Source organism: Grus americana, chromosome 19 (genome assembly GCF_028858705.1).
Source record: "Grus americana isolate bGruAme1 chromosome 19, bGruAme1.mat, whole genome shotgun sequence".
Classification (NCBI taxonomy): domain Eukaryota; kingdom Metazoa; phylum Chordata; class Aves; order Gruiformes; family Gruidae; genus Grus; species Grus americana.
The window spans coordinates 5,700,721-5,725,151 of NC_072870.1; the positions used below are offsets into that span (position 1 = coordinate 5,700,721).

General features: G+C 50.8%; 1 protein-coding gene across 2 annotated transcripts in view; it reads left to right on the plus strand.

The window, feature by feature from the left end:
* Positions 1-3,193: 3,193 nt before the first annotated feature.
* Positions 3,194-24,431, plus strand: part of SLC43A2 (solute carrier family 43 member 2) — a 31,288-nt gene continuing 10,050 nt past the window's right edge. The window contains exons 1-9 of one of the 2 annotated variants that reach the window (XM_054847604.1): positions 3,194-3,330; positions 5,411-5,607; positions 13,512-13,701; positions 14,686-14,741; positions 15,507-15,583; positions 21,956-22,048; positions 22,888-23,021; positions 23,462-23,664; positions 24,252-24,395. In XM_054847604.1, the coding sequence (XP_054703579.1) occupies positions 5,448-5,607; positions 13,512-13,701; positions 14,686-14,741; positions 15,507-15,583; positions 21,956-22,048; positions 22,888-23,021; positions 23,462-23,664; positions 24,252-24,395 (1,057 nt within the window). In that variant the 5' untranslated portion in view covers positions 3,194-3,330; positions 5,411-5,447. Of the gene's footprint in view, positions 3,331-3,503; positions 3,549-5,410; positions 5,608-13,511; positions 13,702-14,685; positions 14,742-15,506; positions 15,584-21,955; positions 22,049-22,887; positions 23,022-23,461; positions 23,665-24,251; positions 24,396-24,431 lie in introns of those variants that run through there. The other variant, XM_054847603.1, reaches the window with a different exon arrangement.

Below are 24,431 nucleotides of genomic sequence, written 5' to 3' on the forward strand. Positions count from 1 at the left end.
GGAGCTGGGTTTCCCAGCCACCCCCTGAATCAAAGACACGGCCAGAAATATTCTCCAAAGTGTGAAAACTGTCGGCAGCCTTAGGCTTTGGGTTTGGGATTGGGGTTTTTTTTTCATTTTCTGGTTCTGTTGAAGTAATTCTGAACTCTCGTGGAGCTGAGCCCAGAGCAGTGCTGGAGACCGGAGGGCAGAGGGAATGCGAGCGGGCTGTGAGGGGCCGGAGGCTGCATCTCACGCGTCACATCCAGCGCTCCATGTGAATCCTTCTGGTCTGACACTGCGGAGTTGGGGTTTAGGGTTCGGGGTGTTTCAGAAAACAGAGTGGGGTTTTGCTTTTTCTCTTTTGTTTTTTGCGGGTGCTTCTCCGCAGTGCAAGGCACCGAATCCCCACGGTCCCACGTGGGTGAGGCTTCCAGTTCTGCAGAGAGCGTGCAGGACTCCTTCCTTCACTGGTGTCACCCACTGCCACAACACCAAATATTCTGGTATACAAATAAAAATGCTCATCCTGGCAAGACTTGAGCAGCAGCCTGGCCAGACCTCTGTTCTGCACAGGCTAGTTTTTGTTTTGATGCTATTTTATTACAGTGGCAGGGACAGCCCCACATTTTATTTATAAGCAGCCATTTTTTCCTAATTGGGTGGATATTTTCAGCCTGTGAGCCGAGCAGTGTTGTGCCAGAAGTGAACGTCACATGAGCCAGTTCACCCTGGGCACGGCATGTAAATAGCTGACAACAACCTGACAGCGTTTCCTGACGTTGAAACAAGCACCCAGCTTTCTGAAAACGGTGCTGCCGCTGCAAGAACCTTTCGTGTTCACGGGCTGAGCTGCCAGGCAGGATATTTCCTCTGCTTGAAGATGAAGCATCTTCGCCCTGTCTGGGCGGTGCAAGGAAAACGAGTGGTGAATTTTCAGCGCGTTGGCTGCCCGTGGACACACCTGCAACATGGTCGCGCCGGTGTGTTCTTGCTAGGGATGCTTCGGTCCGGCTTTGCTGTGGTTTTAATTCTGGATGCGGGAGGGCTGCGAGGCAGAGCTGGCAGGTGAGGGAGGGGTTAATGTCTTCCCGTGCTGGATCTCTGCCTTTCCAAATCCGGCTGCAGTGGTTTGAAGCCAGCCGGTGGGAAGCAGTTCCTGTCCGTAAGCAGAGAGGCGTCCGTGCTCTCTGCTGGGGCAGCTCTTGGCCTCATGGAGGAAGGAACAGAGGCTAGAGCCACCCCCCACGGCCACGGGGGTCTGTCCCCCATTGTCGCAGCCTTGTCCTCTCCTTTCCCAAACTGTCCAAGCCCTGCCTTTGAAGAGGACCATGTCGTTTACCCCAGTGGCTCTGTCCCAGCCTGCTGAGGACCTCCCTGCGTGTCAGGGCAGGAGCTGTCACCTCCCTTCCAGCCTAAACTCATTCCTGGCCAATTCCTATAAATGTGTCTTTGTGCCAGTGCCATTCTCCAGCTTCACTTTGGGTTTTTTTCTCTCCATGATGTTTACTCGGTCCCCGGGTGTATTTATAGATGGCAGTGGATCACCTGATAGCTTCTTTTCTCCTTCTAGGAGAGGAAAACTGAGCGCCACGCCATGCTCTCGCTGTAGCAAAAGGTTCCCGTGTCCCCAGACAGCCTCCTAGCCCTCCTCGTGCTCCTTCCCATCACAGTTCATGTTTCTTGGACACAGCGCCCGGGTCTGGGTGCTGAGGTCTCCCAGGGCCTCGTGCTGTCTCAGCCTTCCTCCACCTCTGCTAAACACACAGCTCTGATCCAGACTGCCTTGGTTTTTTTCAGGCTTTTTAAAAATTTTTTTTGTTTGCTTTGGCTTAAATCCACTTTCCAGCTGTTGCAACGTTTGACCCTTACCCCACAGCCAAGGTCGAGGAGTTTCCTCTTCTCACCCGCCGCAGCCTGCCCCTTTCTCAGGGATGCAGCGATGGGTACACGTCCGTCTTTCCAGGCCCTCAGCTTCTGCCGAGCGACTCAGAGACGTTTACCCACCGCAAGAGCTGTTTCCATCTCCTTCGGCCAAGATAAAATCCCCTCTAATGATTTCCAGGGATACGTGGCCACCTTCTCTGGCCCAGGGCCTCGCTGATGAGTGATGGGTTTACGGCAGGACTAGAAATCCCGCAGAAGAACGCTCTGAAAAATAATTTAACATAAAAAGAGGGCAGAGCTCTGGTGAGCTCAGATTCAAAGCCACTCTCGTGGCTTGCAGTGATTGTACGGTTATTGTACAGAAAAGCTGGCTGTGCTCGTGGGCCAGGGTGTCGAGAGGGATCGTGTGTCCCCCCGGGGCGGGGGGGGGGTGCAGTGGGACGGGGGGGGGGGCTTCGCAGGACCCATCCGGTGCCGGTGACCGTAGCGGATGAGAGAGAGAAGGCGGGTGCTGTTCCCGAAATGGCTCCGTGTGCTCGGCTGGGGCTGTACGAGCAAAAGCCGTTCCGCGGTGAGCGCGGTGCGGTTCTCCCGGCTGCCGCCCGGGGCCGGCGGAGACCGGCCGCAACCGGCACCAAACCCCGCAGGGAATTTCCCGCTGTCCCCGCGGGGCCGCGCCGTGTCGGGAGGTGGAGCGGTCGGGCCGGGGGCTCACCCCGGCATCACCTCCAGCCGCCGCCGGCCCGTTTTCCTCCCTTTTCCCTCGTTTTCCCTGGAAAGCGGCGGGTCCCATCACCGCTCGGGTGTCGCTGTCCCCGGCGCTGCGGGGGTGTGTGTGGGGGTGTGTGTGTGGGGGTGTGTGTGTGTGGGGGTGTGTGTGGGTGTGTGTGTGTGTGTGTGTGTGTGTGTGTGTGTGTGTGTGTGTGTGTGTGGGGGTGTGTGTGTGAGTGTGTGTGTGGGGGTGGGGGTGTGGGGGTGGGGGGGGGGGGGTGTGTGGGTGGGTGTGTGTGTGGGGGTGTGTGTGGGGGGGTGGGGGTGGGGGTGGGGGTGGGTGGTGGGTGGGGTGGGGGGGGGTGGGTGTGGGGGGGGGGGGGGTGTGGGGGGGGTGTGTGTGTGTGTGGGGGGGGGTGTGTGTGTGGGGGGGTGTGTGGGGGGGGTGTGGGTGTGTGTGGGTGTGTGTGTGGGGGGTGTGGGGGGTGTGTGGGTGTGTGGGTGTGGGGGTGTGTGTGTGGGGGGGTGTGGGGGTGTGGGTGTGGGGGGGGGTGTGTGGGGGGGGGGTGGGTGTGTGTGTGTGGGGGGTGTGTGTGAGGGGTGTGCTCGTGTGTTTCACGGTCCCTGCAGAGGGCTCCCCGCTCCCGGTCTGCCCCATGCCCAGCCCCGGAGCGCCGCTGCGGGCTCCGACCGCGGAAACAACGGTTGTTGCATCCGAGGTGCCGTGTGCCCGGCCCGGCCGGGAGAGCCCAGGTGCAGCCCGGGGCGGGGGGTACCGGGGTGGGGGGTACCGGGGGGTACCGGAGGGTACCGGGGGGGGGTGCGCGGCCCGGCACGTGCCCCGGCGGCAGCGGAGGGCGCGGTCATTGGCCGGGGCGGTGACCAATCAGCGGCGGCGCCTGTTTGCTCCAGAGGGTGGATAAAAACCCCGAGTGGGATCGCGGTGGTGCGGAGTGGGAGTGTGGCGGCGGGTGAGTGGGTATGGGGTGGTGTGTGTGGGGAGAGCGGGGCGCGCTGAGGGTTCGTGTGGGATGCGGGAGGGGTTTGTATTGGGGAAGGGGGGGCTTTGCGTGGGGGGAGATTTGCGTGGGGTGTGAGAGTGGGGTGTATGCGGGATGGGGTTTGCATCGGAGGGGGGTAGCAGGGTGAGTAACGGGGGCTGTGGAGAGGGAGGGGGTGCGTTGGGGATGACCAGGGTGTATTGGGGGTCAGGAGGAGAGGGGGGTGTATGGGGGGATTTGTGCGTGGGAGTGGCATGCATTGGAGGAAGATGGGGGATTGATGGGGAGAGCTGGGTGAGTGATTTGTGGGTAGGGAGCAGGGTGCGCTGGGGGATCGGTCGGGGAGGGAGGGAGTGGGATGCAGCAGGGCTGTTTGGGAGAGCTGGGTGTGTGGGGAATGATGAGGGGAGTGCAGCATGTGTGGGGGGGCGGCGGGTAGGGAGGGGTGTGTTGGGGGAGAGTGGGGTAGGTGGCGTGGGTGGTAGGGGAGAGAGCAGGCTGTGTCTTTCCACAGGGGATCTCTGTGCTGAGGAAGGATGCGTGGGGCTGGGGAGGGGGCGTGTGGGCGCAGGGATGAGGAAGAGGAGGTGGTGGAGGAAATGTGTCATGGGCTGTGCTGGGGGAGTGGGCCTGCGCGGTGGGTGGGGGTGTGTGGGGGGGGCACGGCTGCAGGCCGGCTTCCTGGGGTGGGGGTCTCTGCACCAGCTCCTGTGGCTGGAGGGTGGCCCCGTCCTCATGGCACCCTTGCAGGGAGCTGGGCCAGATCCCCCCACCCCAAAGCAGCCCAGGGCTGGGGTCTCTGCCCTGTGGAAAGCCCTGAGAAACTGCCCAGGGCTGTGGTGTGTAGCCAGCTGATTTCCCCATAGTGCCTGGTCAGGGCGTGCTCTAGGCTGGGAAAAGGCTCAGCTTGTCTAAAATGGCCACCTGCCTTGTAACCCAGGGTTGGCCCCGGTGCTGTGCACCTCAGGGCTGCCTGGAGCAGCCCCTTGGCCAGCCAGGTCTGCTCCCGAACCTGCTGCTCGCCCTCGTGGGCCCCAGGGACTGGGACAGGCAGAGCTGGAGACGGTTAATCTGGCCGCAGCATCTGTGGAGCAGCCCGGGGATGCCAGCATGCTGAGGTGGAGGAGCATGTGCCATGGGCTGTCCTGGCTGTCTGCTCAGCTGCAATGGGGCAGGATGTGGCCCGTCTTGTCTGCCAGCTGGGTGATCTGGCAGTTAGCAAAAAGTGCTCCTTGATGAGCCATCTGTAGTATAAACTGTATATATAAGACCCATGGCACATATAGGACCTGTGCTCACCTTCCAGAGCAGATCTGTGCTCCTGCATGGGGCAGAGCAGACCTGGCAGGTCACTAGAGCCACTGCTACTGTGGGGCTGCCTCCCGGTCCCAGCCTCTGCCTGCAAGCAGCTGGGAGATTGGGGTGCTGGCTGAAGCCCCCCACTCTGGCATGTGTTTCTTTGCTGCCTTACAAATGGGCCGCCTGCCCCGTACAGCTGATGGGGGAGTGGGCTCTGGGCAGTCAATAGTTGCTGCATTTTCATACCTGTTGCTCAGGAAGTGGAACAGAGTCCTTGAATGCTCCTCTGTCACACGGTGTGTGCACTGCAGGGGCTGTTCCAAGGGCACGTGTGTTCCCCCATCCTTCCAGGTAACTCGGCAAGCTGGTTGGTACCTGCAAGAATGAGTTTTACACCTGAGTGCCTTGCATTCAGCAGGCAGGTTTGCTTGTGTTCCCGTGGAGAGTTCTCTTAAACCACGCTTTTTTTGCACTCTTTGAGCAGCACGTGCTGTGTCTGTGAAATCACTCAACCGATGTTCTGTCCCCTGCAGGTTGAGAGTCTGAACAAGGCCATCTTCCCACGCAGCCATGGCACCCACGCTTGCTACCGCCCATCGCCGGCGCTGGTGGATGGCATTCACAGCCATCATTGAGAACCTGCTCTTTTCTGCTGTCCTGCTGGGCTGGGGCTCCCTCCTCATCATGCTGAAAGCAGAAGGGTTTTATTCCTACCTGTGCTACGACTTAGGTAAGGGTGCTCTGGGGACTTGTGTGAATAAGTTGCTGCTGAGGTTTGCTGGTGTGGTTCCCTGACTTAGGGTGGTGTGGAACTGGATAGAGTAGGGCTGAGCTCTGGATCAGTCCTGGGGTAGAAGGAAGGGATGCGTGTTCCTTTCCAAAACTGATGGTGGTGTGATTTAACCCAGCAGGCAGCAAAAACAACCAGACAGCTATTTGCTCACTTCACCACCTGCAGTGGGATGGGGGAGAGAATCAGAAGTAAAAAAGGTAAAACTTGTGGGTTGAGATAAAGACAGTTTAATATGATAGAAAAGGAAGAGAATAATAAGAAAAGAATACACAAAACAAGCGATGCACAGCGCAATTGCTCACCACCTGCAGACCACCGATCCCAAGCTGTGGTTCCAACCCCTGGCCAGCTTCCCCCAAGTTGTATACTGAGCATGACATCATATGGTACGGAATATCCATTTGGCCAGTTGGGGTCAGCTGTTCTGGCCGTGTCCCCTCCCAGGTTCTTGTGCACCCCCAGCCTCCTCGCTGGCGGGGTGGTGCGAGAAGCCAAAAATTCCTTGACTTGGTGTAAGCATTGCCTAGCATCAACCAAAATATCAGTTGTGTTATCAACATTATTCTCCTCTTAAATCCAAAACACAGCACTGTACCTGCTACTAGGAAGAAAATTAACTCTATCCCAGCCAAAACCAGGACAAATGGCATCCTTGTGATGGTGTAATGTGCCTGTAGTTGCTGTTGCTTTGCAGAGTGATTGGAAAAACCTTAAAGATTAGATAAAGCTTTCCTGGAAAGCCTTTTCCACTTGGCCATGAGTTCTTCTGCATGGTGGCCTGGCTGATCTCTGCAAGGGAAGGCCTGACGGGTTCTGGAAGATGATGATTTGCAGGGAGGGTGTCCTGAGATTGTAGGAGGAAACTATGGGCACCCTTTCCTTAGAGGTAGGAAAGAAAAGAGCATGAGTGAAAATGAGACTGGGGGAGTCCAGCACTGCTGTTGAGAAGCTGCAGAAGTAAATACTACTGATGTTTTGTTCTTCTTCCTCTTCAAACACCTGGGATGTGCTCAAAGCAGGCTGTGTCTCTGAGGGCTTGAGATCCATCTTCTGGCACAGCCAGAGGAAGCGGTTGTCTGTTGCAGACACAGCCTTGCAGGGAAGGAGACAATCTTGTGGTGTGGGAAGGATAACCCTGGGGAAAAAACAACATGTAGGTGGATATATATACCCCCAGCCTGGGCAGGGAGAGAATTGTGGTTTGGGGAGTCCCAGAGTGTGGTAATGGGGACAGCAGGGCTAAAAGGAACCTGAAGGTAAAGCTGTGGTATGGATTTGCAAAGCTGCTTTACTGACAGAAGGTTTGCATGTGCATAGATAAAGGAATAGTGGAGTGAAGAGAGGCAGGAGCTAGGTGTTTGGGCTCTCTCCAGAGATGTGTGATGCTGAATGAGACGAGAAGGTTGATCAGCCCATTCAGGGCTGGTGAGCATGGAGATGGAGCAGGAGGCAGTAGGGGAAGAAAGAGGTGGAAATAAGAGCATGGACCCAGAGCTCTCAGTGCGTAATGGCTGAGAATAGTGGGGGAAATCTGAACAAATTCCAAGCAAAAAGCGACTGTAAATAGTTGTGATGATATCTTATTCTTTTTCTCATTCACCAGCTGCTTGTTATGGTCTTCTCTTCTGCTTTGTGTGCCTGTGGGTGGCTGCCTCAGTCTTGCAGAGCCTGGGTTGGTGCACCTGGCAAACATGAATGAGTTTGAGTCTTCTACCAGCTGTAGCTTGGCTGCTTAATCTCCATCCTATGTAGTGTGATGCTTCCAAGTGTGTCTGTGCCACTTGGGTCTCCAGTAGCCCTCTAGACCGTGAGGGAGAGTCCTCAGCGGCTGAAGACAGATTAGGACTTCTCTTCAAGGCTGCTCTGTTCTTGCCAAGCCATGGTGACTTTGTCACAGGCCTGTGTAAGAGATCTCATTAAACCTATCAGGTGGAGACTTTCTGTCACCGAGATAAAACACATGAGAGTTGATAAGCAAATGCTGACTGTCTCTGAAAGCAGCCATTTTCCTATCTGCTTCCCGAGATGTGCCCTGCTGACAAAGGCCCCGCTTTGCTTGGGGCCCACCTCCTATTCTTTGCTTTGATTGTTTTCAATTCATCTGCCTTTGCCCCAAATCAGCAAGATTCACCTTGGCTTCTCACCCATGTTTGCCAATCTGTGGTTTGTCTGGCTTTCTCCGTGGGAGTGCCCATGCCACAGACCACAGGGAAGATGCAGATGTTTGGACAGTGGTGAAATTGCTGTCCTGGGGGCAATTTCTTCCTCCCAGGGACCAACCTGTGCCCTGAGGCAGGAGAACATAATCTCTGAAAAGAAATTTATGTAGTCAAATGTTCTCATTGTCCTCAAATATCTGGCCATCGCTGCTGAACTCAGTGATGGCTCGTGATGAGCATCAAGGACCAGTTATGCCGGTTTCCTCATTCATCCATACTTACTCACTTTCCGTTCTCTGTTTTTGTCCTCATTGTAATAATCTCGGTGATTTTTGTTGGGAAGAGTCCTAGCTCCGAGCGTGGAGAGAGCAGAATCCCTCGCAGCTGCCTTGCAGCGGTCACTGAATGACCAGCACCAAGCTGAGTTTGACCTTTGCTGGGATTAGGGTGGCCCCGCAGTTGCCTTTCTGAGCATAACCTATTGAATTCTGCAGCCTGAGCGGGTACTTGGCTGGAAGGTTGGTGCAAACAAATTGTAACTAGTAGCCTTTGGGCACTTGTTGTTTTTAATGCTGCTGTGTGCATGTAAGTATTGCAAAAAAAAAAAAAAAAAAGACTTTTCCTAATGAGCCAAAGGTTCTTGGCAGGGCTTTTCATTTGTCAGCAAAAGCTCTTGCACTTTGTGATGCCCTCAACAAAAGAGAAAACTAGACCTTGTCCCTCTGCAGGCTCTTCTCTGAAGGTAGCAGCAGCTGCCCAGAAAGTGACTGCAATTCATGAAGGGCTCCTTGACTTTCTGTCGAATCACCCCCCCTTTCCCTGTCTGCCATTGGCTTCTGGTATTGGATTTTACTCAGCCATTGCACAAACGTGGGGTCTGCTGGACTCTAACTCAGTTGTGCGTGGGTGGAGAAGGACACCTAGTAAAAAATCCACATCAAAATAACAAATATTTTTAAAGCAGTTGTGCAACGGGGTTTGAGTAGGGGTTGTACCCGTTCTGGGCGGCAGGTTTGGCCACATTCTGAGAGGTATGCTTGAAATTTGCTGACAAGGAGTGTGGTAGTGGCACTTTGTTCCCATTTTAATTTTACTACACTACTGCATGGCCTTTAACCAACTGAAGCAGCATCTTTTATTTGGTACAAGTGCTGATTTTGCAGCCTTTATCAGGATTCGAGCCTTATCAGCTGTTGGGGAACTTGATCTGTTCAGGGTCTTGTGTTGCTGCGATGTTACTGGGATTGGGAAGCTCAAGGCTTGGGTCTTTGAGACATGTTTAAAAAAAAAAATCTTGAACTTGATAATCTGTTCACAAAGAGCAGAGATAGGGAGCCAGCTGGACAGAGGGCCTTCCTCTAAGTCAGGTCTGCAGAAAACCAAAATGACGATAAGCTAATTCACTTACGGCAGGTTGACACGCTTTAACACAGGTGTAGGAGGAAGATGCTGCCTTACGGCTCTTTGTTCTTATTTATTTGGGGTCTGTGGTGGGCAACTTGCAGTCTGAAGGTCCCTTCCAAGCTTGTAAGATGCAACAATGGCTTGTGGAAAGGCTGTGCACATGACCCTGTGTACAGAAAAAGAATAAATATGCTTAATGTTCATTTTCTGCAGGAAACACGCTGTGCTGGTTAGCAGCTGTCAGTGGTATCGGAGAGCCGCACGAGAAGGTGCTGATCTTGAGTGAGAATTGCTGCAAAATGAAACCACAGCTGGGGAGAGAATGGGAGTTTAACTGGAGACTCTGCCTCAGTTATATGAGGTTTTTTAGCTGGGTGCCCAGAGAGGGGGTCCTGGAAGTGTAAGTGGATGGTCAGGCAGGGAGGGAAACCCAAATAAATTGCATTTGCAGTGGTATAAAGCAAGAACATCTCCTCCCAGTTCCCAGAAGTATGACACCATCCTGAAAAGAGAAAACATGTTCTTATGTGGGCAGACTGCAGATCAGTTGTTTGCACATGTCTTTCACTGTGATTTTTATTTTTTTTAACCAATGCTCCCAGACTCTTTGGCCCTGATTTGTTTTTTTGTTTTTTCTCCTTTCTTTTTAATTAAGAAAAAAAAGAGGAAGGTGAAGCTGTGCAGTCTGTGTCCCACAGAGCTATTGCCAGGGTGGCTGGGGGTGTCTTGCCTACTTTCACTCACTCTGATCCATGAAACAAGATGAAAGGAAACCTCCTCTCTGCCGTCTGAGATGGCAGTCACTGTTGAAAAAGCCAGACTCGTTCCTCTGGTAACGTGGTGTGTGCCTGGGATTTGAAGAGGTCAGTAAAGAGTAGTTAATAATTGACTCTCTCATGAAACCTACAGCACTTAATTTGGGAGAAAGGATGACTTTAAATGTTCCAGTAACAGCCTGAACAAATCTCAGCGATGAGCTTGACATAAATGATTACCGAGGCAGCCTTCCTCTCACCTAAGCTGTCATTCTTTAAATAGTAACTTGAACTACTAATTGGGCAGTAGAAATCCTGCTGCTTCTAGGGGGAGCGCTGTAAAAATAGGCAGAATGTTCTTGTAATTGCTGATAAAGACTTGCAGCTTCTTCTAGCTTGGCGGTGAAACAGCGGTGAGCGTACAAGGACTGAGCCTGTGCTGCTTGCTCACCTGGGTGGCACTCTTGCATGTCAGACCTGGCATGCTTGCATGCAGGTGGACTTGGCAGGAGAATTTGGGGAGGGCATCACTGTTGGCACAGAGACAGCCCTTCCCCAAAGCACTGTTGCAGATGGAGCCAGGCACGTAGGAGATTTTTCCCCAGCAGTGTGACGTGCACTGATCTGGAACAGGATCTGAGCTGTGATTGAGGGAGACTGCTGTTTGCTGTAACCAGGTGCATTAGGTAGGTGAGTAGTTAGGCAGGTTCTCTGCCCATTAATCTCCTCCTAGCTGCATGTCATGTGCTGCCGCTAGCTCTCCTGTGCTGATGACCTGCTGGCACATGAATCTCCGCTCCCCACTGAGACAGCTCTCGGCTGGACCTCAGACACCTGCAGCCCTTCCAAAATGTTCTCTTTATGGAGGTGGCTCAAAGGATCAGAGGACATCAGGGTGTGAAAGGCTGCTTGAATCATTTCCATTACGCCTCAGTGCATCTTCTCTTGTTGCTTAGGGGCCACTTCTATTTTCACAAACAATTTGTATTTCCACATAGCACTGTTGCCTGGCCCCTCCTTGGAGCAGCTGTAAGCAAGGTGGTTGGTACAAGCAGGGACTGAAGTTTAGTGCCCTGTTCCCAGCCTTCCTGGGTGCAGCGAGTCTTCGGAGAGGGCCAAGTTTCCTTGCTTTTTTTGAGCTGTGTCCTCTTCACCTCCCAGTGTTGCCACACATCCTGCACGCCATCAGAGGGTCCGTTAGCAAGTGTATGCTGTGGGAGCTCCTTGGGGTCATGTTGTAACTGTACAGGTCAATAAACCAACAGTAATTCATCTACTCCAGCTTTAAATGTTCAATATTTCTGTTTTGAGATCTCTTCGTGAGGAGGGCTGACAGGCTCTTTAACACGTGCAGCCAGAAGTTAGAAGGTCACTGCACTGTCCATGTCCCTCCACCCTTCTTCCACTCCACAGCTGAGCTGTCTCTATAGAGTGCTGACACAGGGAAACCACTACTACTTTGTCACTCTTTTTTCTCTTTTTTTTTTTTTTTTCCCCCCCTTGTTTAACCTCTTACCCACATCTGTTTCCTGTGAATTTATCTTTGTGGAGAGCCCAAAAAGCCTTGATGCTGTGGGTGAAGCTTTGCGCCTATGCCTGCCTTGTGAAGATACTGTTAGAAGTCAGCGTTTAAGATCCTGGGGCACGGCAAGAGGAGATTGTGAGGGAAAGATGGATGAAAAAGATGGACGACAACTGCAGAGAGCCTCCCAAGTCTGTCCAGGACTGATTTCTAAGGATGTGACTTGAGAGCCTCGGGCTGGAGTGCTGCCCTCCTGGCAGAGGGGATGCTGATTGGGGCTATCTCCGTTGCTTACTCTGGCTATCCATGACTAGCAGGGCAAGAGAAGGGGCAGATCAAGTTATCGATTGGGAGCACATGGCAAAGAGAAAGAACAAACAGTTATCACTGCCCACGGGTGGTTTGAGACCATCTTAGTAAAGGTGTCGGTGAGAGCAATGTAAGTGGAGAGGAATGCCATGTGCCTTCCCTGCAGTGCTGGGAGGGGACAGAGGAAGGTTTGCAGGCAGCTCGTAAGCTTCAGATATCAGCGTCCGAATTCCTGCTAATACCTGATGTCTGGAAGGTGGAGCGTGATTTGTTTGCAAAGGACACAAAGCTGGGAGGGTTGTTTTGGCCATCTGGGAGAACCAGGGTGAAACCAGTAACTGTTCTGGTGCCAACGCTTGGGTAGAGCTGCAAGGCAGGGCTGTGTTATCTCCAGAGTCAGAGAGGGCAAGAGAAGCCAAGGGGATCTCCTCCATGAGCCACCCCAAGCAGCAAATGTGAAGTCACTTGTATGTGAGGGATTCCTGCTAATTACCTACCTAACTTGCTTCATGCAGATGGTTATGTAGGTGATTTCTCTCTCTATTCCCCCTTTAATATTGAACTTTGTCAGATCAATTATTAAATATGGAGGAGAGCATTTTATGTCACTGACTTGCAGCAGCAGCAAGAAAGCAAGTGCTTTGTCATACCAGCAAAGGTTACTTATAAGTCAGATAAGCGCTGGGAGAAGGAGAGGTGGAGTGCACCGAAGCTCTGGATTAATGAAAGTCTAAAGGCACACGTGCTCGCTTGAAGAGTTGTAAGCTACCTTAGGACAGGCTTGTAACAGGAGCAGAATTGAAGTGAGGTAGTAAAACTGCTGCTGCAAAGAAAAGGGAACTTTTTTTAAAAACTGTCCTGTTTCTGGGACTCTGTTCAGCGTGGGAGTTTGCATGCGGAGTTCCTCATGTAAGGGCAAGAACAGAAAGCTGGAGATATAATTGATCTGTATGGCCTAAACCCACTTGGAAATTATAGAAAATGCTAATTATGGGACAGAAGTTAAAGACTGCATCAATCCGTTAACAAATGGAGAAGGCAGGTGAGCTGTCAGCCCTCCTGGGAACAGGGTAGTTAAATCCAGGAAGGATTTTTCAGAGCCAGGGCAGTCGGGACGCAGGGTGGCTGCTGCAAATCCAGCCCTCATCCTGGTGCCCGCAGTGAGGATCGGAAGCTTGTTGTTTGAGCAGGCTGTCGCTCCGTGCCAGGCCTTGTCAGCCCAGAGTCTGGACCCGAAATAACTGATTTGGCTGCAGTTATTGCTTCCAGTTTAGTTAGGGACAAGATCTGTGAGAACATGCCAGTTGTGGATTAGGAGGACCTTATTTTTGTATTAGTCCCTTCAGGTTCTGCTGGGTTTAGTCCCCTGTAATTGCCAGGGCCTTGCTGTATAGTTGGTTTTTTTATACATCAATGAATATCTGTCCTGCTGCTGCTTGGGATACTTGTCCCCTGGGTGCCTGCACACCCTTTTCCTGCTCCCAGCTGAGCTCATCAGGTTTCCCTTGTCCTCTGCTGCTCTTCTTTCCCTTCTCCATTTCTCGCTGATTATAATACAAAATGCGGTGCGGAGGGCGTATGCCTGGTGTGCTGTGGCACCCTGTGTGCGAGGCTTTTCTCTTCTCTCCTTCCTGCAACGATGCAACCCCATCCTAACACACTGCAATGACAATCCTCTATCATCCTGTGTAGGAAACACCACCAGCAGCCCTAAAGAAGAGAACAGCACAGCTTCAGAGCTCAAATGGCCTTCCTGCAACGCCCAGGATGAAATGCTGAACTTGGCCTTCACCATTGGGTCCTTCCTGCTCAGTGCGATCACGCTTCCCCTGGGAATTGTCATGGACAAGTACGGCCCTCGCAAGCTGCGGCTGCTTGGCAGGTTGGTGTCCCAGGCTCCCTGGGTGGGCTGAGGGGTGAATTCATGCGTTGTCTGGGGCAGATGGGTGCTGTTTGGGTGCTGTGCTTGTTGAAGGTCCCTGCAACCTTGGGAACTGTACGAGGAATGGGGCTGGGAGCTGCTGGCCATGCAGAGGGCACTGGAGCAGCTCTGGCATGATTGCAGCCAGCACAGTGAATTGCTCCATACGGGAAGGGCCTGGGACTCCACGTCCACACTTCAGCTCTCCAGTGTTGCTCTCTGCTCCCTGGCCAGATGGAGCCTGGAGGAAGAGTCATTTGTGAGTCACAGAGGGTAGCTTTTTCCTTGAGCTGGGAGCAATGTCCTGAGAGGCACAAAACCAAGATGTTACATCATCGTTTGCAAGCTGGGGAGTTAACTCGGGGATAAACATGTCCTGCCTGCCTTTCCTAGGACCCTTCTCTGCCATGTGGTGTATGTTGCTTTCTGACTCAAATGGCAAGGTCGTTAGCTGCTCCTGTCATGGCACGTGGGGATTAATGACTTCCTGGGCACAGTGGACCCCACACTGCTGAATTTTAATGCACTGAACTGTACCAGAAACCAAACTGGCCCATAGGCAGAGTGGGAAAAACAGGGCAAGTCTCTGACTCAGACCCTACCAGAGAGGAGCAGGTAAAGCAGCGAGTGGGTCTGGGGACGAAGGCGGCTGCTGTCTTTGGTCACCTTGAGGTGAGGGCTGGCAAAGCAGTAGGGAATTTGGGTCCAGCAAGAGCCGTGTCAGTACGGGGAGGAAAGGTTGCTGCCTCAGCCCTTGTGCAAGGCTTGTCTGTAATATTTGGGTCTTTCCCTGGATTTTTTTTCCTTTCCAAATCGCCAGCCTCCCTCCCTCTTACAGAAATGATATTGTGCTTGCTTAATGATTTGCTGAGGAGGTAGAAGCATGTGTAATTTACTGTGTGTAAGACTGTCTGTAAGAAACTCATGGGTTTGGTTCCCTTTCAGTGCCTGCTTTGCTGTGTCCTGCGTGCTGATCGCGTATGGTGCCAGTAACCCAGACTGTAAGTGGGCACTTTTCTGCTGAGCTGGGAGGGCTGTGGGGCTGCGGTTTGGGGTTATTTTTGGGGAAGCAGACAAGTGTGCACGGCACTGTGTGCTCTGTCACGCTTCCAGACTGTCACGCTTCCAGACTGTCACACCTCAGTGCTGTACTGGGGTCTTACTGAGGACACAAGCCAAGCATCTGCTGGCCTGTGGGAGCTAAGTGGCTCGGGGGGGCTGGTGTTTCACAACCCGAAGTGGAGAGCGTTGCAAGGGCCAGCCATCTGGAATAGCCAGGTCTGGTCTCAGCTTTGTCTTTGGGCAGGGCCACGTCCTGTAAAGGAGCAATTCCAAACAAGTACATGGCTTTTCCGGGGTTGGGAAATAGGTACTAGTACACGATGTGTAATCAGCTTTCTCACCAGGGATAGATGAAGCTTGCTCCTCAAGACCAGATAGTGAGATGACACTTTGAATCCAGTTCTTTCAAGTAAACTTTCCTTTTAAAACTTGTTCAAACTGCATCAGCGAGTCTGTTCATTAGAAAAAAGAAACCCTTCCATCCTGGAGAGGTGATCCCATCCTGAGCTCTGTCTTGGAGGAGAGGCCTGGCCCTCCCCCTCTGTGTGGCCGGGGAGATGGGTACTGGGTCAGGAACAACGGGGTGCGTCCTGAGGGTGTTGATCCACTGAGGTTTTTAGTGTCAGGACCAAAGCCCTCAGGGCTCTGTCTCCTTTTCCTCTCCACCCCAGTAAAAGCTAAGGGCTTTATTTTTATTGTTGCAGCTCTGTCTGTGCTGATATTCATTGCGCTGGCTCTGAATGGCTTTGGTGGGATGTGCATGACCTTCACATCACTTACGGTAAGTGAAGAGTTATTATCTGACTCTATTTTACTCCTTACTATGTCTGCGAGCTGGGCTAGCAGGGAAGAACAAAGTGGATCTTTTTCCTGTGACTTGCATAGCACATGTTTTTGACTGGTATAAAGGGTAAGTCACTCTTTTACCTGAAAGGTTGAGTACTAGGTGGTTATTCTGAGGCTTTTTTTCCCCAGTCTTTTTTTTTTTTTTACATGCCCCTTGCATCTCAGGTGAAGGTGATGGGGAAGAAAAGGAAGTGTTTTCGTCTAGAGTTCAAATTGTCATATGCCTGTACATACAGCGCTCAGCTACCTGGCACAGACTGGATGTGTTTGCGCTGGATTTAGCATTGACATACTGCAGGAAGAATCAGCAGGGCACAAACCCTTGCAGCTGGGTACAACCAGCTTTCTGCAAGTGCAGTTTGCATCTCGCCCCAGGAAAACAGTTGTTCTGGAGCACAAAAGCTTTTGCTCGCAGAAGGGCGAGAGTCCCTTCCAGACTTCCTTAGAAATGCTGCGTTGTTGAATGCACCCAGATACATCTGTGCAGCCCGCTTAGATCTGTTTAGTCCATGGATTGTATTGCAAGCATTGGTCAACAACTGTCAGCTGGATCTCTGCGTTTTGCGGTGGTTCTTGCCGGGAGACAGAAGCAGTATCATCCTCCAAGTAGCTGCTTTATTTTCTACCTCATTACCCTGACCCTTTTCAGTGTGGCTGAAACAGGGCTGGGTGGAAAGTCTCCCAGAAAACAGTCTGGGAAGCACTGATGTTTCTTGAGCTGTAGCTGAAAACTTTCAGATTTGGACTGCATTACCTTGAACTTCCTGTTGAAGTAAAACTTCCTGTGAAGGTTACCTCTAATTTAACAAGGCTCAGACACTGGCTGAACTCCTGAGACCTAAATTTGGCAGAGGCTGGGTTTGCAGATCACAGTATGTACTGTGACGGTGCTGCTGCTGTTGATTTCATATATTCCAAGTTTTCAAAACTCTGTGCAGATGTCGGTCTCTCCTTCATATGTAGTGTTCTTCGCTGCAAGCCTTGGCCGTGGTCCCAAAGAACTATGGGGCAAATGTCATCCTGCCACGCTTCAAATAAAAGCAAGGAAGAGAGGAGCACATCAGTACTGCTGTGGGAGAGGAGGGGATTCCCATCCTGCCGCTGCCAGCGTTGGTTATTGTCTCTCTGGGTGGTTATTAAGGGGTCACAGGTTATTTTAGAACCACTGGTGATGATAGCAGGGAGGGCGAGGATAGGGCAGAAATATATCGGATGTGCTGTATTGTGGCTTTTAGCACCAGAAGTGAGCAAAGCCACTTATTAGCACCCTCATTAGTGAGCCAGTTCCACAGCACTAAGGAAGTACAGTGGCAGGAAAAAGGTCAAATCTTCCAAAAAGAGAGCCAAGCCTTGAGGAGGTCTGAAGCAAGTAGTGATGCTGTGGGTTCACACAGGGAGACCTCAGGTGGAGTCCACCCCCTCCAGACAGCAGTGTCTTTCATAAAGAGCTGAGGTGGCTTCAGGGCTGACTTCCCAAATCCAGATTCAGATGTAGCTGCTTGTGCCTCCCTGCGGAGCCGCACAGCGGCATTTCGGTACCTGAGGCATGTGAATGTGATTAAAAATAGTCTAAAGTGAGAGTGGTGGTGACTGTTAAAAGCAGGTGTGTTTTGCTCGTTGGCAGCTTACTGTTTTGTCCCTGCCTGGTTCTGCCTGCAAGCTGGGGTGCTCACAGTTGGTGTGTCAATGATCTCTTGAGGGTTCCTTCCACCTGTGGCCTATGGAGACCGAGAGGGATGCGGGATGGCAGGTCCGTGGCTTGCAGGCTTCGGGCGGTGTGGTTCGCACGCACTGTGCTCTGCGTTGTGCCCAGGAGAGGCTGAAGTGAGCGCTGGAAGGGGACACTTGAAGACCTTTTTAAGGACGTTCATTACACAGAGGTGGTGAGCGCTAATCAAGTTCTGGTGCCAAGTAAGCTTGTTCTGGCTGACACAGGCACTGACTGCCGAGCGTGCACGTGCACGCATGAGTCAAAGCAAAGTGACTTCCTTCTCCTGCCAGCTGCAAGTGACCTGAAGCGCTCCAGGAAATGGGTCAAACCCACTGGTGCATGAGCTGGTCCTCTGCCACCCCAGGTGGGTTACGGTTGCTGCTTCGTAGCAGGGTGGCTGTGAAGGGAGCCCCTGCAGCATGTGGGGCTGGGATGCTCCCCGGGTGCTGCAGCTTCTTTGGGTGTTGAAACCTCCCAAGACACCTGTATGTGTGGGCATGGTGTGATCTGATGGGAAGGCAGGAGACTGGGATCCTCAGTGCCTGTGCGAGGGATATATGGGATCTCTGAGGATTACAGCCTGGGACAATACTCCACGAAGATTTGCCTCTTGGGTTTAAAGGCTTTTTCAGTAACAAGTCCCCAGGGTATCATGAAAGCACATGGCAAGCTGCGGAGCCAAAGCAAGCTGTCGTTCCTGGGTGCCTTGTGTTGTGGCTTTGGTAGGAGGGGGAGCGAGCGAGCGGTGCTGTTCCCAGTTCTGGGAACAAGGTCAGACTGTGCCTGTTGTTAAAATGCAGAGGGGAGATTTCTGCCTCGTGACTTGGTCTTAGCCAATATAAGTGAAGATTGGAAATGGAAACAGATCTGTGTTGGTGGCTCTGACAGCAACACAGGAATCTGGCACTGGTTCTGCTCTGAAGCTATTTCATGCAAAGAAATAAACATGTGTGATAAATTACCACAAAGAGCCTTTTATAGATTGTTTTCCGTCCTGTTTTCCTTTCAAAGAATTACAGCTGCTTTGCTCTTATTTTCTGCTACAAACGGCACCCTTTAATTGGAGCAGGGGGGCATCTCTGTGTAGGGAATCTTCTCTGCTCGGAAATATTAGGAAAACTTAGGGCTCTGATCTTTTGTTTGGAGAATGGGAACGGGAATTTCCATATGCTTTGGACAAAGCAGGCAGTTTGAGGCTTTCCTGGAGAACGTACTTTTAGTGTCTGTGTAACTTCCAAATATACCCCCGATAGGGAAAACAAAGTTTAGCTTGAACAAAAATACCATTCTCCAGTAGTCTAGTTCTCAGTCCCTTGACTTTTTCCACTCTTCTTTCAAACAGTCCTTGCAAGAGCAGGGAAACTGGGTTTGGTAATACTACTGTGGTATCTTTTGTATATGGATTGTCTCCAGGAAAAAGCTGAAAAAACTATAAAAAATGATCAAAGGTCTTAAAGTTACTATAGGGCAGATGAGAAAATAATCTACAAGAGGAAATTATTTTATCAGTTTAGGATTGCATACCTGTAATAAAGGACTCCAGGAAAAAACAGTTATGGTATGGCAAAAGTAAGTTAGTATCTTCCTGTCAGGGCATAAAGTTAATAATACACTGAGTATTATTGACCTTTAAACAGAAGGCGTAAGAGTTGCTGTCACTGTAGGTCTTGCAGAATTGGGGCTGTCATACCAGAATGGGCAGGAGTTAGCGGAGGAGTCCCTTCTGGCTTGTGAGGATGAGATCAGAATGAAGATCAGATCTTTTTGGTGGCAGAAAAACAAAGAGCCCACTTGCTTTGTGGCTTGTTGTTTTCTCTCTAGGGTTCATTTTTTCCAATGCTTGCTGCTGTAAAGACAGCATGAAAAATGGCTTAGTAAATATTGTGTGTTATTTTAGTAGCTGGTCTTAGATGAGACCTGCAGAGGCATTGCCAGTGCTGGCACTTGCAGTCTGAGAGATTTTCTGTCTGGGTCTGAACTACTTTTCCCTTTGCCTCCCCTCTGCCTCTCCAGGTAGTCTCAGATTTCTTTTCCTCCCAAGAGCTCAGTGTTTGCACTTTCTGCTTTGTTTGGGTTGGATAAGACCTTAAATCTCCTATGTCCAATGGGTTTTAATCTACCTGCTTGCTTGGTGCCAAATAGGATTTTAGGAAATCTCTAGCCTTTCTAGGACTCCTGTCCCCATCGAGGCAGAAGTGGACTTGGTTTTCCCCGGACGTGATTGCTTGCTTTCAGGCCTGCTCTGTGTCTCCAGTAGCCCTCAGAGCAGGAGGATCCACCTGGGAGTTGTTCGTATGCTGTGTGAAAAAGGCTTTTTGTGATCTCTGAGGCTCTGGGGAAAACCAGCCTGAGCCAAGAAGCAGCTGTGTTTGTGGAGCTCTTGCCCTGCTCTGAGCTCCCCAGCGGGAGCAGCTGGTTGTTGTAATTTCTGGAGATTATTTTAGGTTTGGGGTATTTGAGATTAAATGAATGCCCTGCCTGGTGACGGTGACTAGCCTTTTTGCAACCTGCAGATACTGTGTTCTGCAGATGCTGTTTTCTGGGATGCGTATTTAGGCCACTGCTTCCAAGAAGAGTGCTTTTTTTTTTTTTTCTTTTTGTGCCTGGTAACAGACCTTTGGATCCTTTGCCGTTTCCTGTCTGCAGCTCCTGAAAGCAGCCTGTTGGCAGCTCTCCCGCATGCAGGGATCTGGGGATGGGTGTGGGGATCCTTGCTGCAGAGGAGTGCAGCATTTTCTGCCTCCGCCGTGTGCGTCTGCTCGGGGTTCACCAGCAGCATCAGGCTCCGTACATCATTGCTGCTGTTCCCTGGCTGGGGTTATCTGAGGACCTGGAGACTGCACTGCATAGGAAGCTCTGCAGTGAGACAGAGGGATGATAAACAGCCAGATGGATCCTGGAGTGTTCCTGCACAGGAATACTTGTGTTGTAAACACGCTGGTCCTGCCGTGACACAAGCCAGATTTGCTTGCCTTATATGCTACTCCTGGGAAAGATAGATTTGTTTTTCAGCAGTGAAAGGGGAATGTGATGACAGCATTTGCTTGCTCAGACTCGGCCTAATGTTCTCTGAATCATTTTATTCAGCAGCATCTTTAAACAGATAAAATGCTGGTTATGCTTGCAGGCCTAGGAGGCACCCACAGTGTCCTGGTTTGAGGCGCTCTGAGGCTGACATGGGAGTGATGCCCAAGTGAATTTGGGGAGTAAGTGACCCAAAAAAGGAGGCGGGAGGGAAATCTATCTGCCTGCAGCAGAATCTCCGCCTGTTGACCCGCTTCAGGAGGTATCAGCTGAGCTCTCTGTAGCCAACAACTTCAAAGCTTCTCCCTGTAATTTCCAGTTTGCAGACCATCATTAGTCAGTGATGGAAACTTGTTCGCTTCTGGCTTTTTTGTTTTGTGGGTGTTTTTTGGTGTGGGTTTTTTTTTTTTTTTTTTTTTTTTTTTTTTTTTTTTTAGAAAAACAGGGAGTTCCTACTTTCCCAGAAGAAGTGGGAAGATCTCACAGCTCTTTCTGCCTGCTCCACTCAGCTTTTGGGTCCTGAGTGGAAGCAGGTGCTGGACAGCCAGCCTGGGAGTGCTTTTGCTGTCGAGGTGGCAGATGTGGCTGCTGTGGGCTGCTCCTAGCTGCCCCTGCCAAGAGCTTTGCTTTCCCAAGAGATCCTTGCAGAACCAGCCTGGTCTGCTCTCAGCAATGCCATCACACCTGATAGGAACCCAGGCAGCGAAGTGGGGTGGGTGGCAGGAATAGCAGTGTGAGGTGCTGTTGCCTGCTTCTTGCTGTAGAGTTTGGCAGCTTTGTAGCTGTGGCGGGCAATAAAACAATGTTTGTAATTGCCTTAATTGTCTTCCTCCACCTAGCTCCAAGCTAGTGTGCTTGGGCATCTGAGCCATCCAACTGATGGAGAAATGATCAGCTTTAGCTCCTCTCGTGGAGAATTTCCTTTCACAGAAGGAGGCAGGGACCTAGCTAGAAATGGAAATGCAAACAGCGACAGAGTTTGTATTTGTCTCTGTTCCTGCTTGTTATAACAGGAATTTTCTGGTCTATTGCAAAGATTTGGGTGCTGACCCAAGGTGCATAAACAAACCTGGCAGCTCAGGGTGCAGGGCGTGTTAAAAATTGTGCCGCAATCACTGCCTGTGTCTAACAACTCTTGACTAAAAAGAGGGTGATAGGTAGAGAACTTGGGCACATATTTTTTTGGAGAGGAAAAGAGGTGGTGGCTACAGGCTTGGGGTAAGGAACTCTTAAAGGAAGCACAAGGGCTGGAGCAAATGCTCCTGTGCTAAAGATAACTGATACAAAGTATGCTGTCAGTCTGGAAAGTAGCAATGTCATTAAGTACATAAATCTTGGATTGTAGATGTTCCCTGACACTGGAGGCACCGATGCAACCTGCAGAGCAATAACCTGAAGAGCTAAGTCATCCTTGAGTAAAACTGGCTGCTTCAGATTCTGGTATCCAGAAGTCTTAATCCTAAATACCAGATTTATGTCTGCCACTAGCTTTATGCCTTCTCAAGAAAGCCTCCTTCCTTCCTCTTCCTTCTCTTGGCAGCAGCCAGTTTCAACCAATTTTTCTTTCCCCAGCTGCCCAACATGTTTGGTGACCTTCGTTCCACGTTCATTGCTCTGATGATTGGCTCCTATGCTTCCTCTGCTGTGACTTTTCCAGGAATCAAGGTGAGGCCGTGGGATCGTGACTCATGGCTGGTGGTGGTATGCTGGAGTTTTGCACCATTTAGCAATAATGTGGCAAGAAAGAGGGACTGTTTGTTAAAGCGCTTGTTTAGAGATGTGCATTTGCAAGATTCAGTTCCTGTCTGTTAAAAGACTTCCCAAGTGACCGCCTCAAGAATGCAACAAATACTGCAAAGAGAAAATAGTCTGTTTGCTATGGGAAGTAGACGGTAAAATTTTAAAGGTGCTAAGTAAAAGTGAAAAGCTGAAGATCTTTCCTATGAAAGGTTGCTTTTTTAAGCTCTAAGGATTATATATGCGTATTAAAAATACCCATGTGTATACTTAATCTGTGTGATTGTCCCTGATGGTTGGCTTTGAACATAGCCCAGAGCTAGCAAACAGCACTGAAGGGACAGAAGATATGGTCACTACGGCTACCTTGGTAGAACCAGGTAGTGGTTCTGAACCAGAGATGTTTCATTGCAGAGTTAGCTTAAGGGGCATATAGTAAAGGTAAGGCAGTCTCAAGTGTGCAGGGAAGTTCCTGCTGGCTTTCCAAGGAGAAGGTCCTGGATGAAAACCTTTGATGGCAGTCAGCTGCATGCTACTCCAGCTGGACATCCTGTTGTTGTTGCTGTTACAGCTGCTGTTAGATGTGCATGTACATCTCTTTCCAAGCCTGCATGTCACAGCACTGTTCTTTGTTACCCCTTGAGTTAAGCACACTTAAAATGTAGCATGTTGTTCTCTCCCGCAGCTTCCTCACAGACCTCACTCAAAGAGTATTGAAGTATCTTTCTGCTCTTATAGCCAAAACAATATTCCCTTGTGATTTCCAGGTTATATATGACTTTGGGGTCTCCTTCATCCTTATTCTGCTTGTCTGGGCAAGCTGTGCAGGACTAGTTTTCCTCAACTGTTTCTTCAATTGGCCACTGGAGCCTTTCCCAGGACCAGAAGACATGGACTATACGTAAGTGTCTTCTAGACTGGCCTTGAGGGCTAATCCCATTCTTAATCCTCTAGAAAGTGCTGGCACGGCTAATTTAGAGGAGTGGACAGGGAACTCTCTTGCACATTGTTTATTGCTGCCATTCCCTCTTAGGTTGAGGATTTATGTCTGCCATTCGTGTCATGTCTTGACTGGGGAATATCTATGGGAAGTAGAACTTTCCAAAGTGCAGAAATTTTGAAGAAAATGATCTGTCAGTGGTCATAAGTATTTCTATATTTACCTGTGCCAAATTGGCCCAGGGGAGGTATCTCTCTGTGCTCTGGATCCAGATCACTTGTGGGTTTGTAGATGGAAACTAGTGCCTTAAATCCACACATAGCCTTTCTGACTCCTGCAACTTTGCTGCCTCTGATTCCTCGCCCTGTGTTGCAGCTCTCATGCTCTTTACTGCCCAACAGGGTGAAAATAAAGTTCAGCTGGCTGGGATTTGACCACAAAATCACTGGGAAGCAGTTTTACAAGCAAGTAACAACTGTGGGGCGCCGCCTCAGTGTGGGGAGCTCCATGAAGGGCCCCAAGGAGCCAACAGCCTTGCAAGAGAACAACAAGCTCTGTCTGTCTACGGTGGACCTAGAAGTGAAGTGCCAGCCTGGCAACACAGGTGTGGTTCCATGAGTGCCCCAGGGATGCGGGTGCTTGCACAAGGCTGTCAGCCTATCTGCTCTGCTCCCGACCTGTTTATGAGATAGCGATATGTGATCTGTGCGTTGCCAGGGCCGCGTGCCAGCCACCATTCTTTCAATACAAGTTCAGTTGTATAAGGAATCCTGTCCTTGTATAGTTGCCTAAATACACCGTATGTTGTTGCCAGTGGTGGGGTGGCTGCTGTCTCTTAGGTTGACTGTTGCCATTGTGACCAAGCCTTCCTTAATCAGGGGTATGGCCAAAACAAATGGTTTGAAGCTTCCTTTTGCTCTAATTCGCAGAATTAGGTGAGTCTTCCTTCCTGTTCCCCTTGCCCCAGTTAGTGGTAGCCAAACGCCAAGCATCTATAGCTGTTCATTATGGAAGTTTGTAAGGCACCAGGTAGTTGCTAACTATGAACTCCTTGGAGCTGCCACTGGCACGCAGCGTTGGAATGACTAGCTAGGAGAAGACCTGCTAACCAAGAAGCCAGAGCCTCTTCTGAAATTGTACGTGTTTACGAAGGTACGTTGCCTTCTTCAGAGACTATTATTCCCTCTGCAGCTTCTCCGTCCTTCATGAAGAGTGTCTTCAGTCCTATCTTGTTGCTCAGCCTTATCACCATGTGTGTCACTCAGCTACGGCTCATCTTCTACATGGGGGCCATGAATACCATCCTTGAGTTTCTGTCTGGAGATGAAGATCAAGGTAGGTAACTTGAAGACTTTTATCTACTTCCTTGGA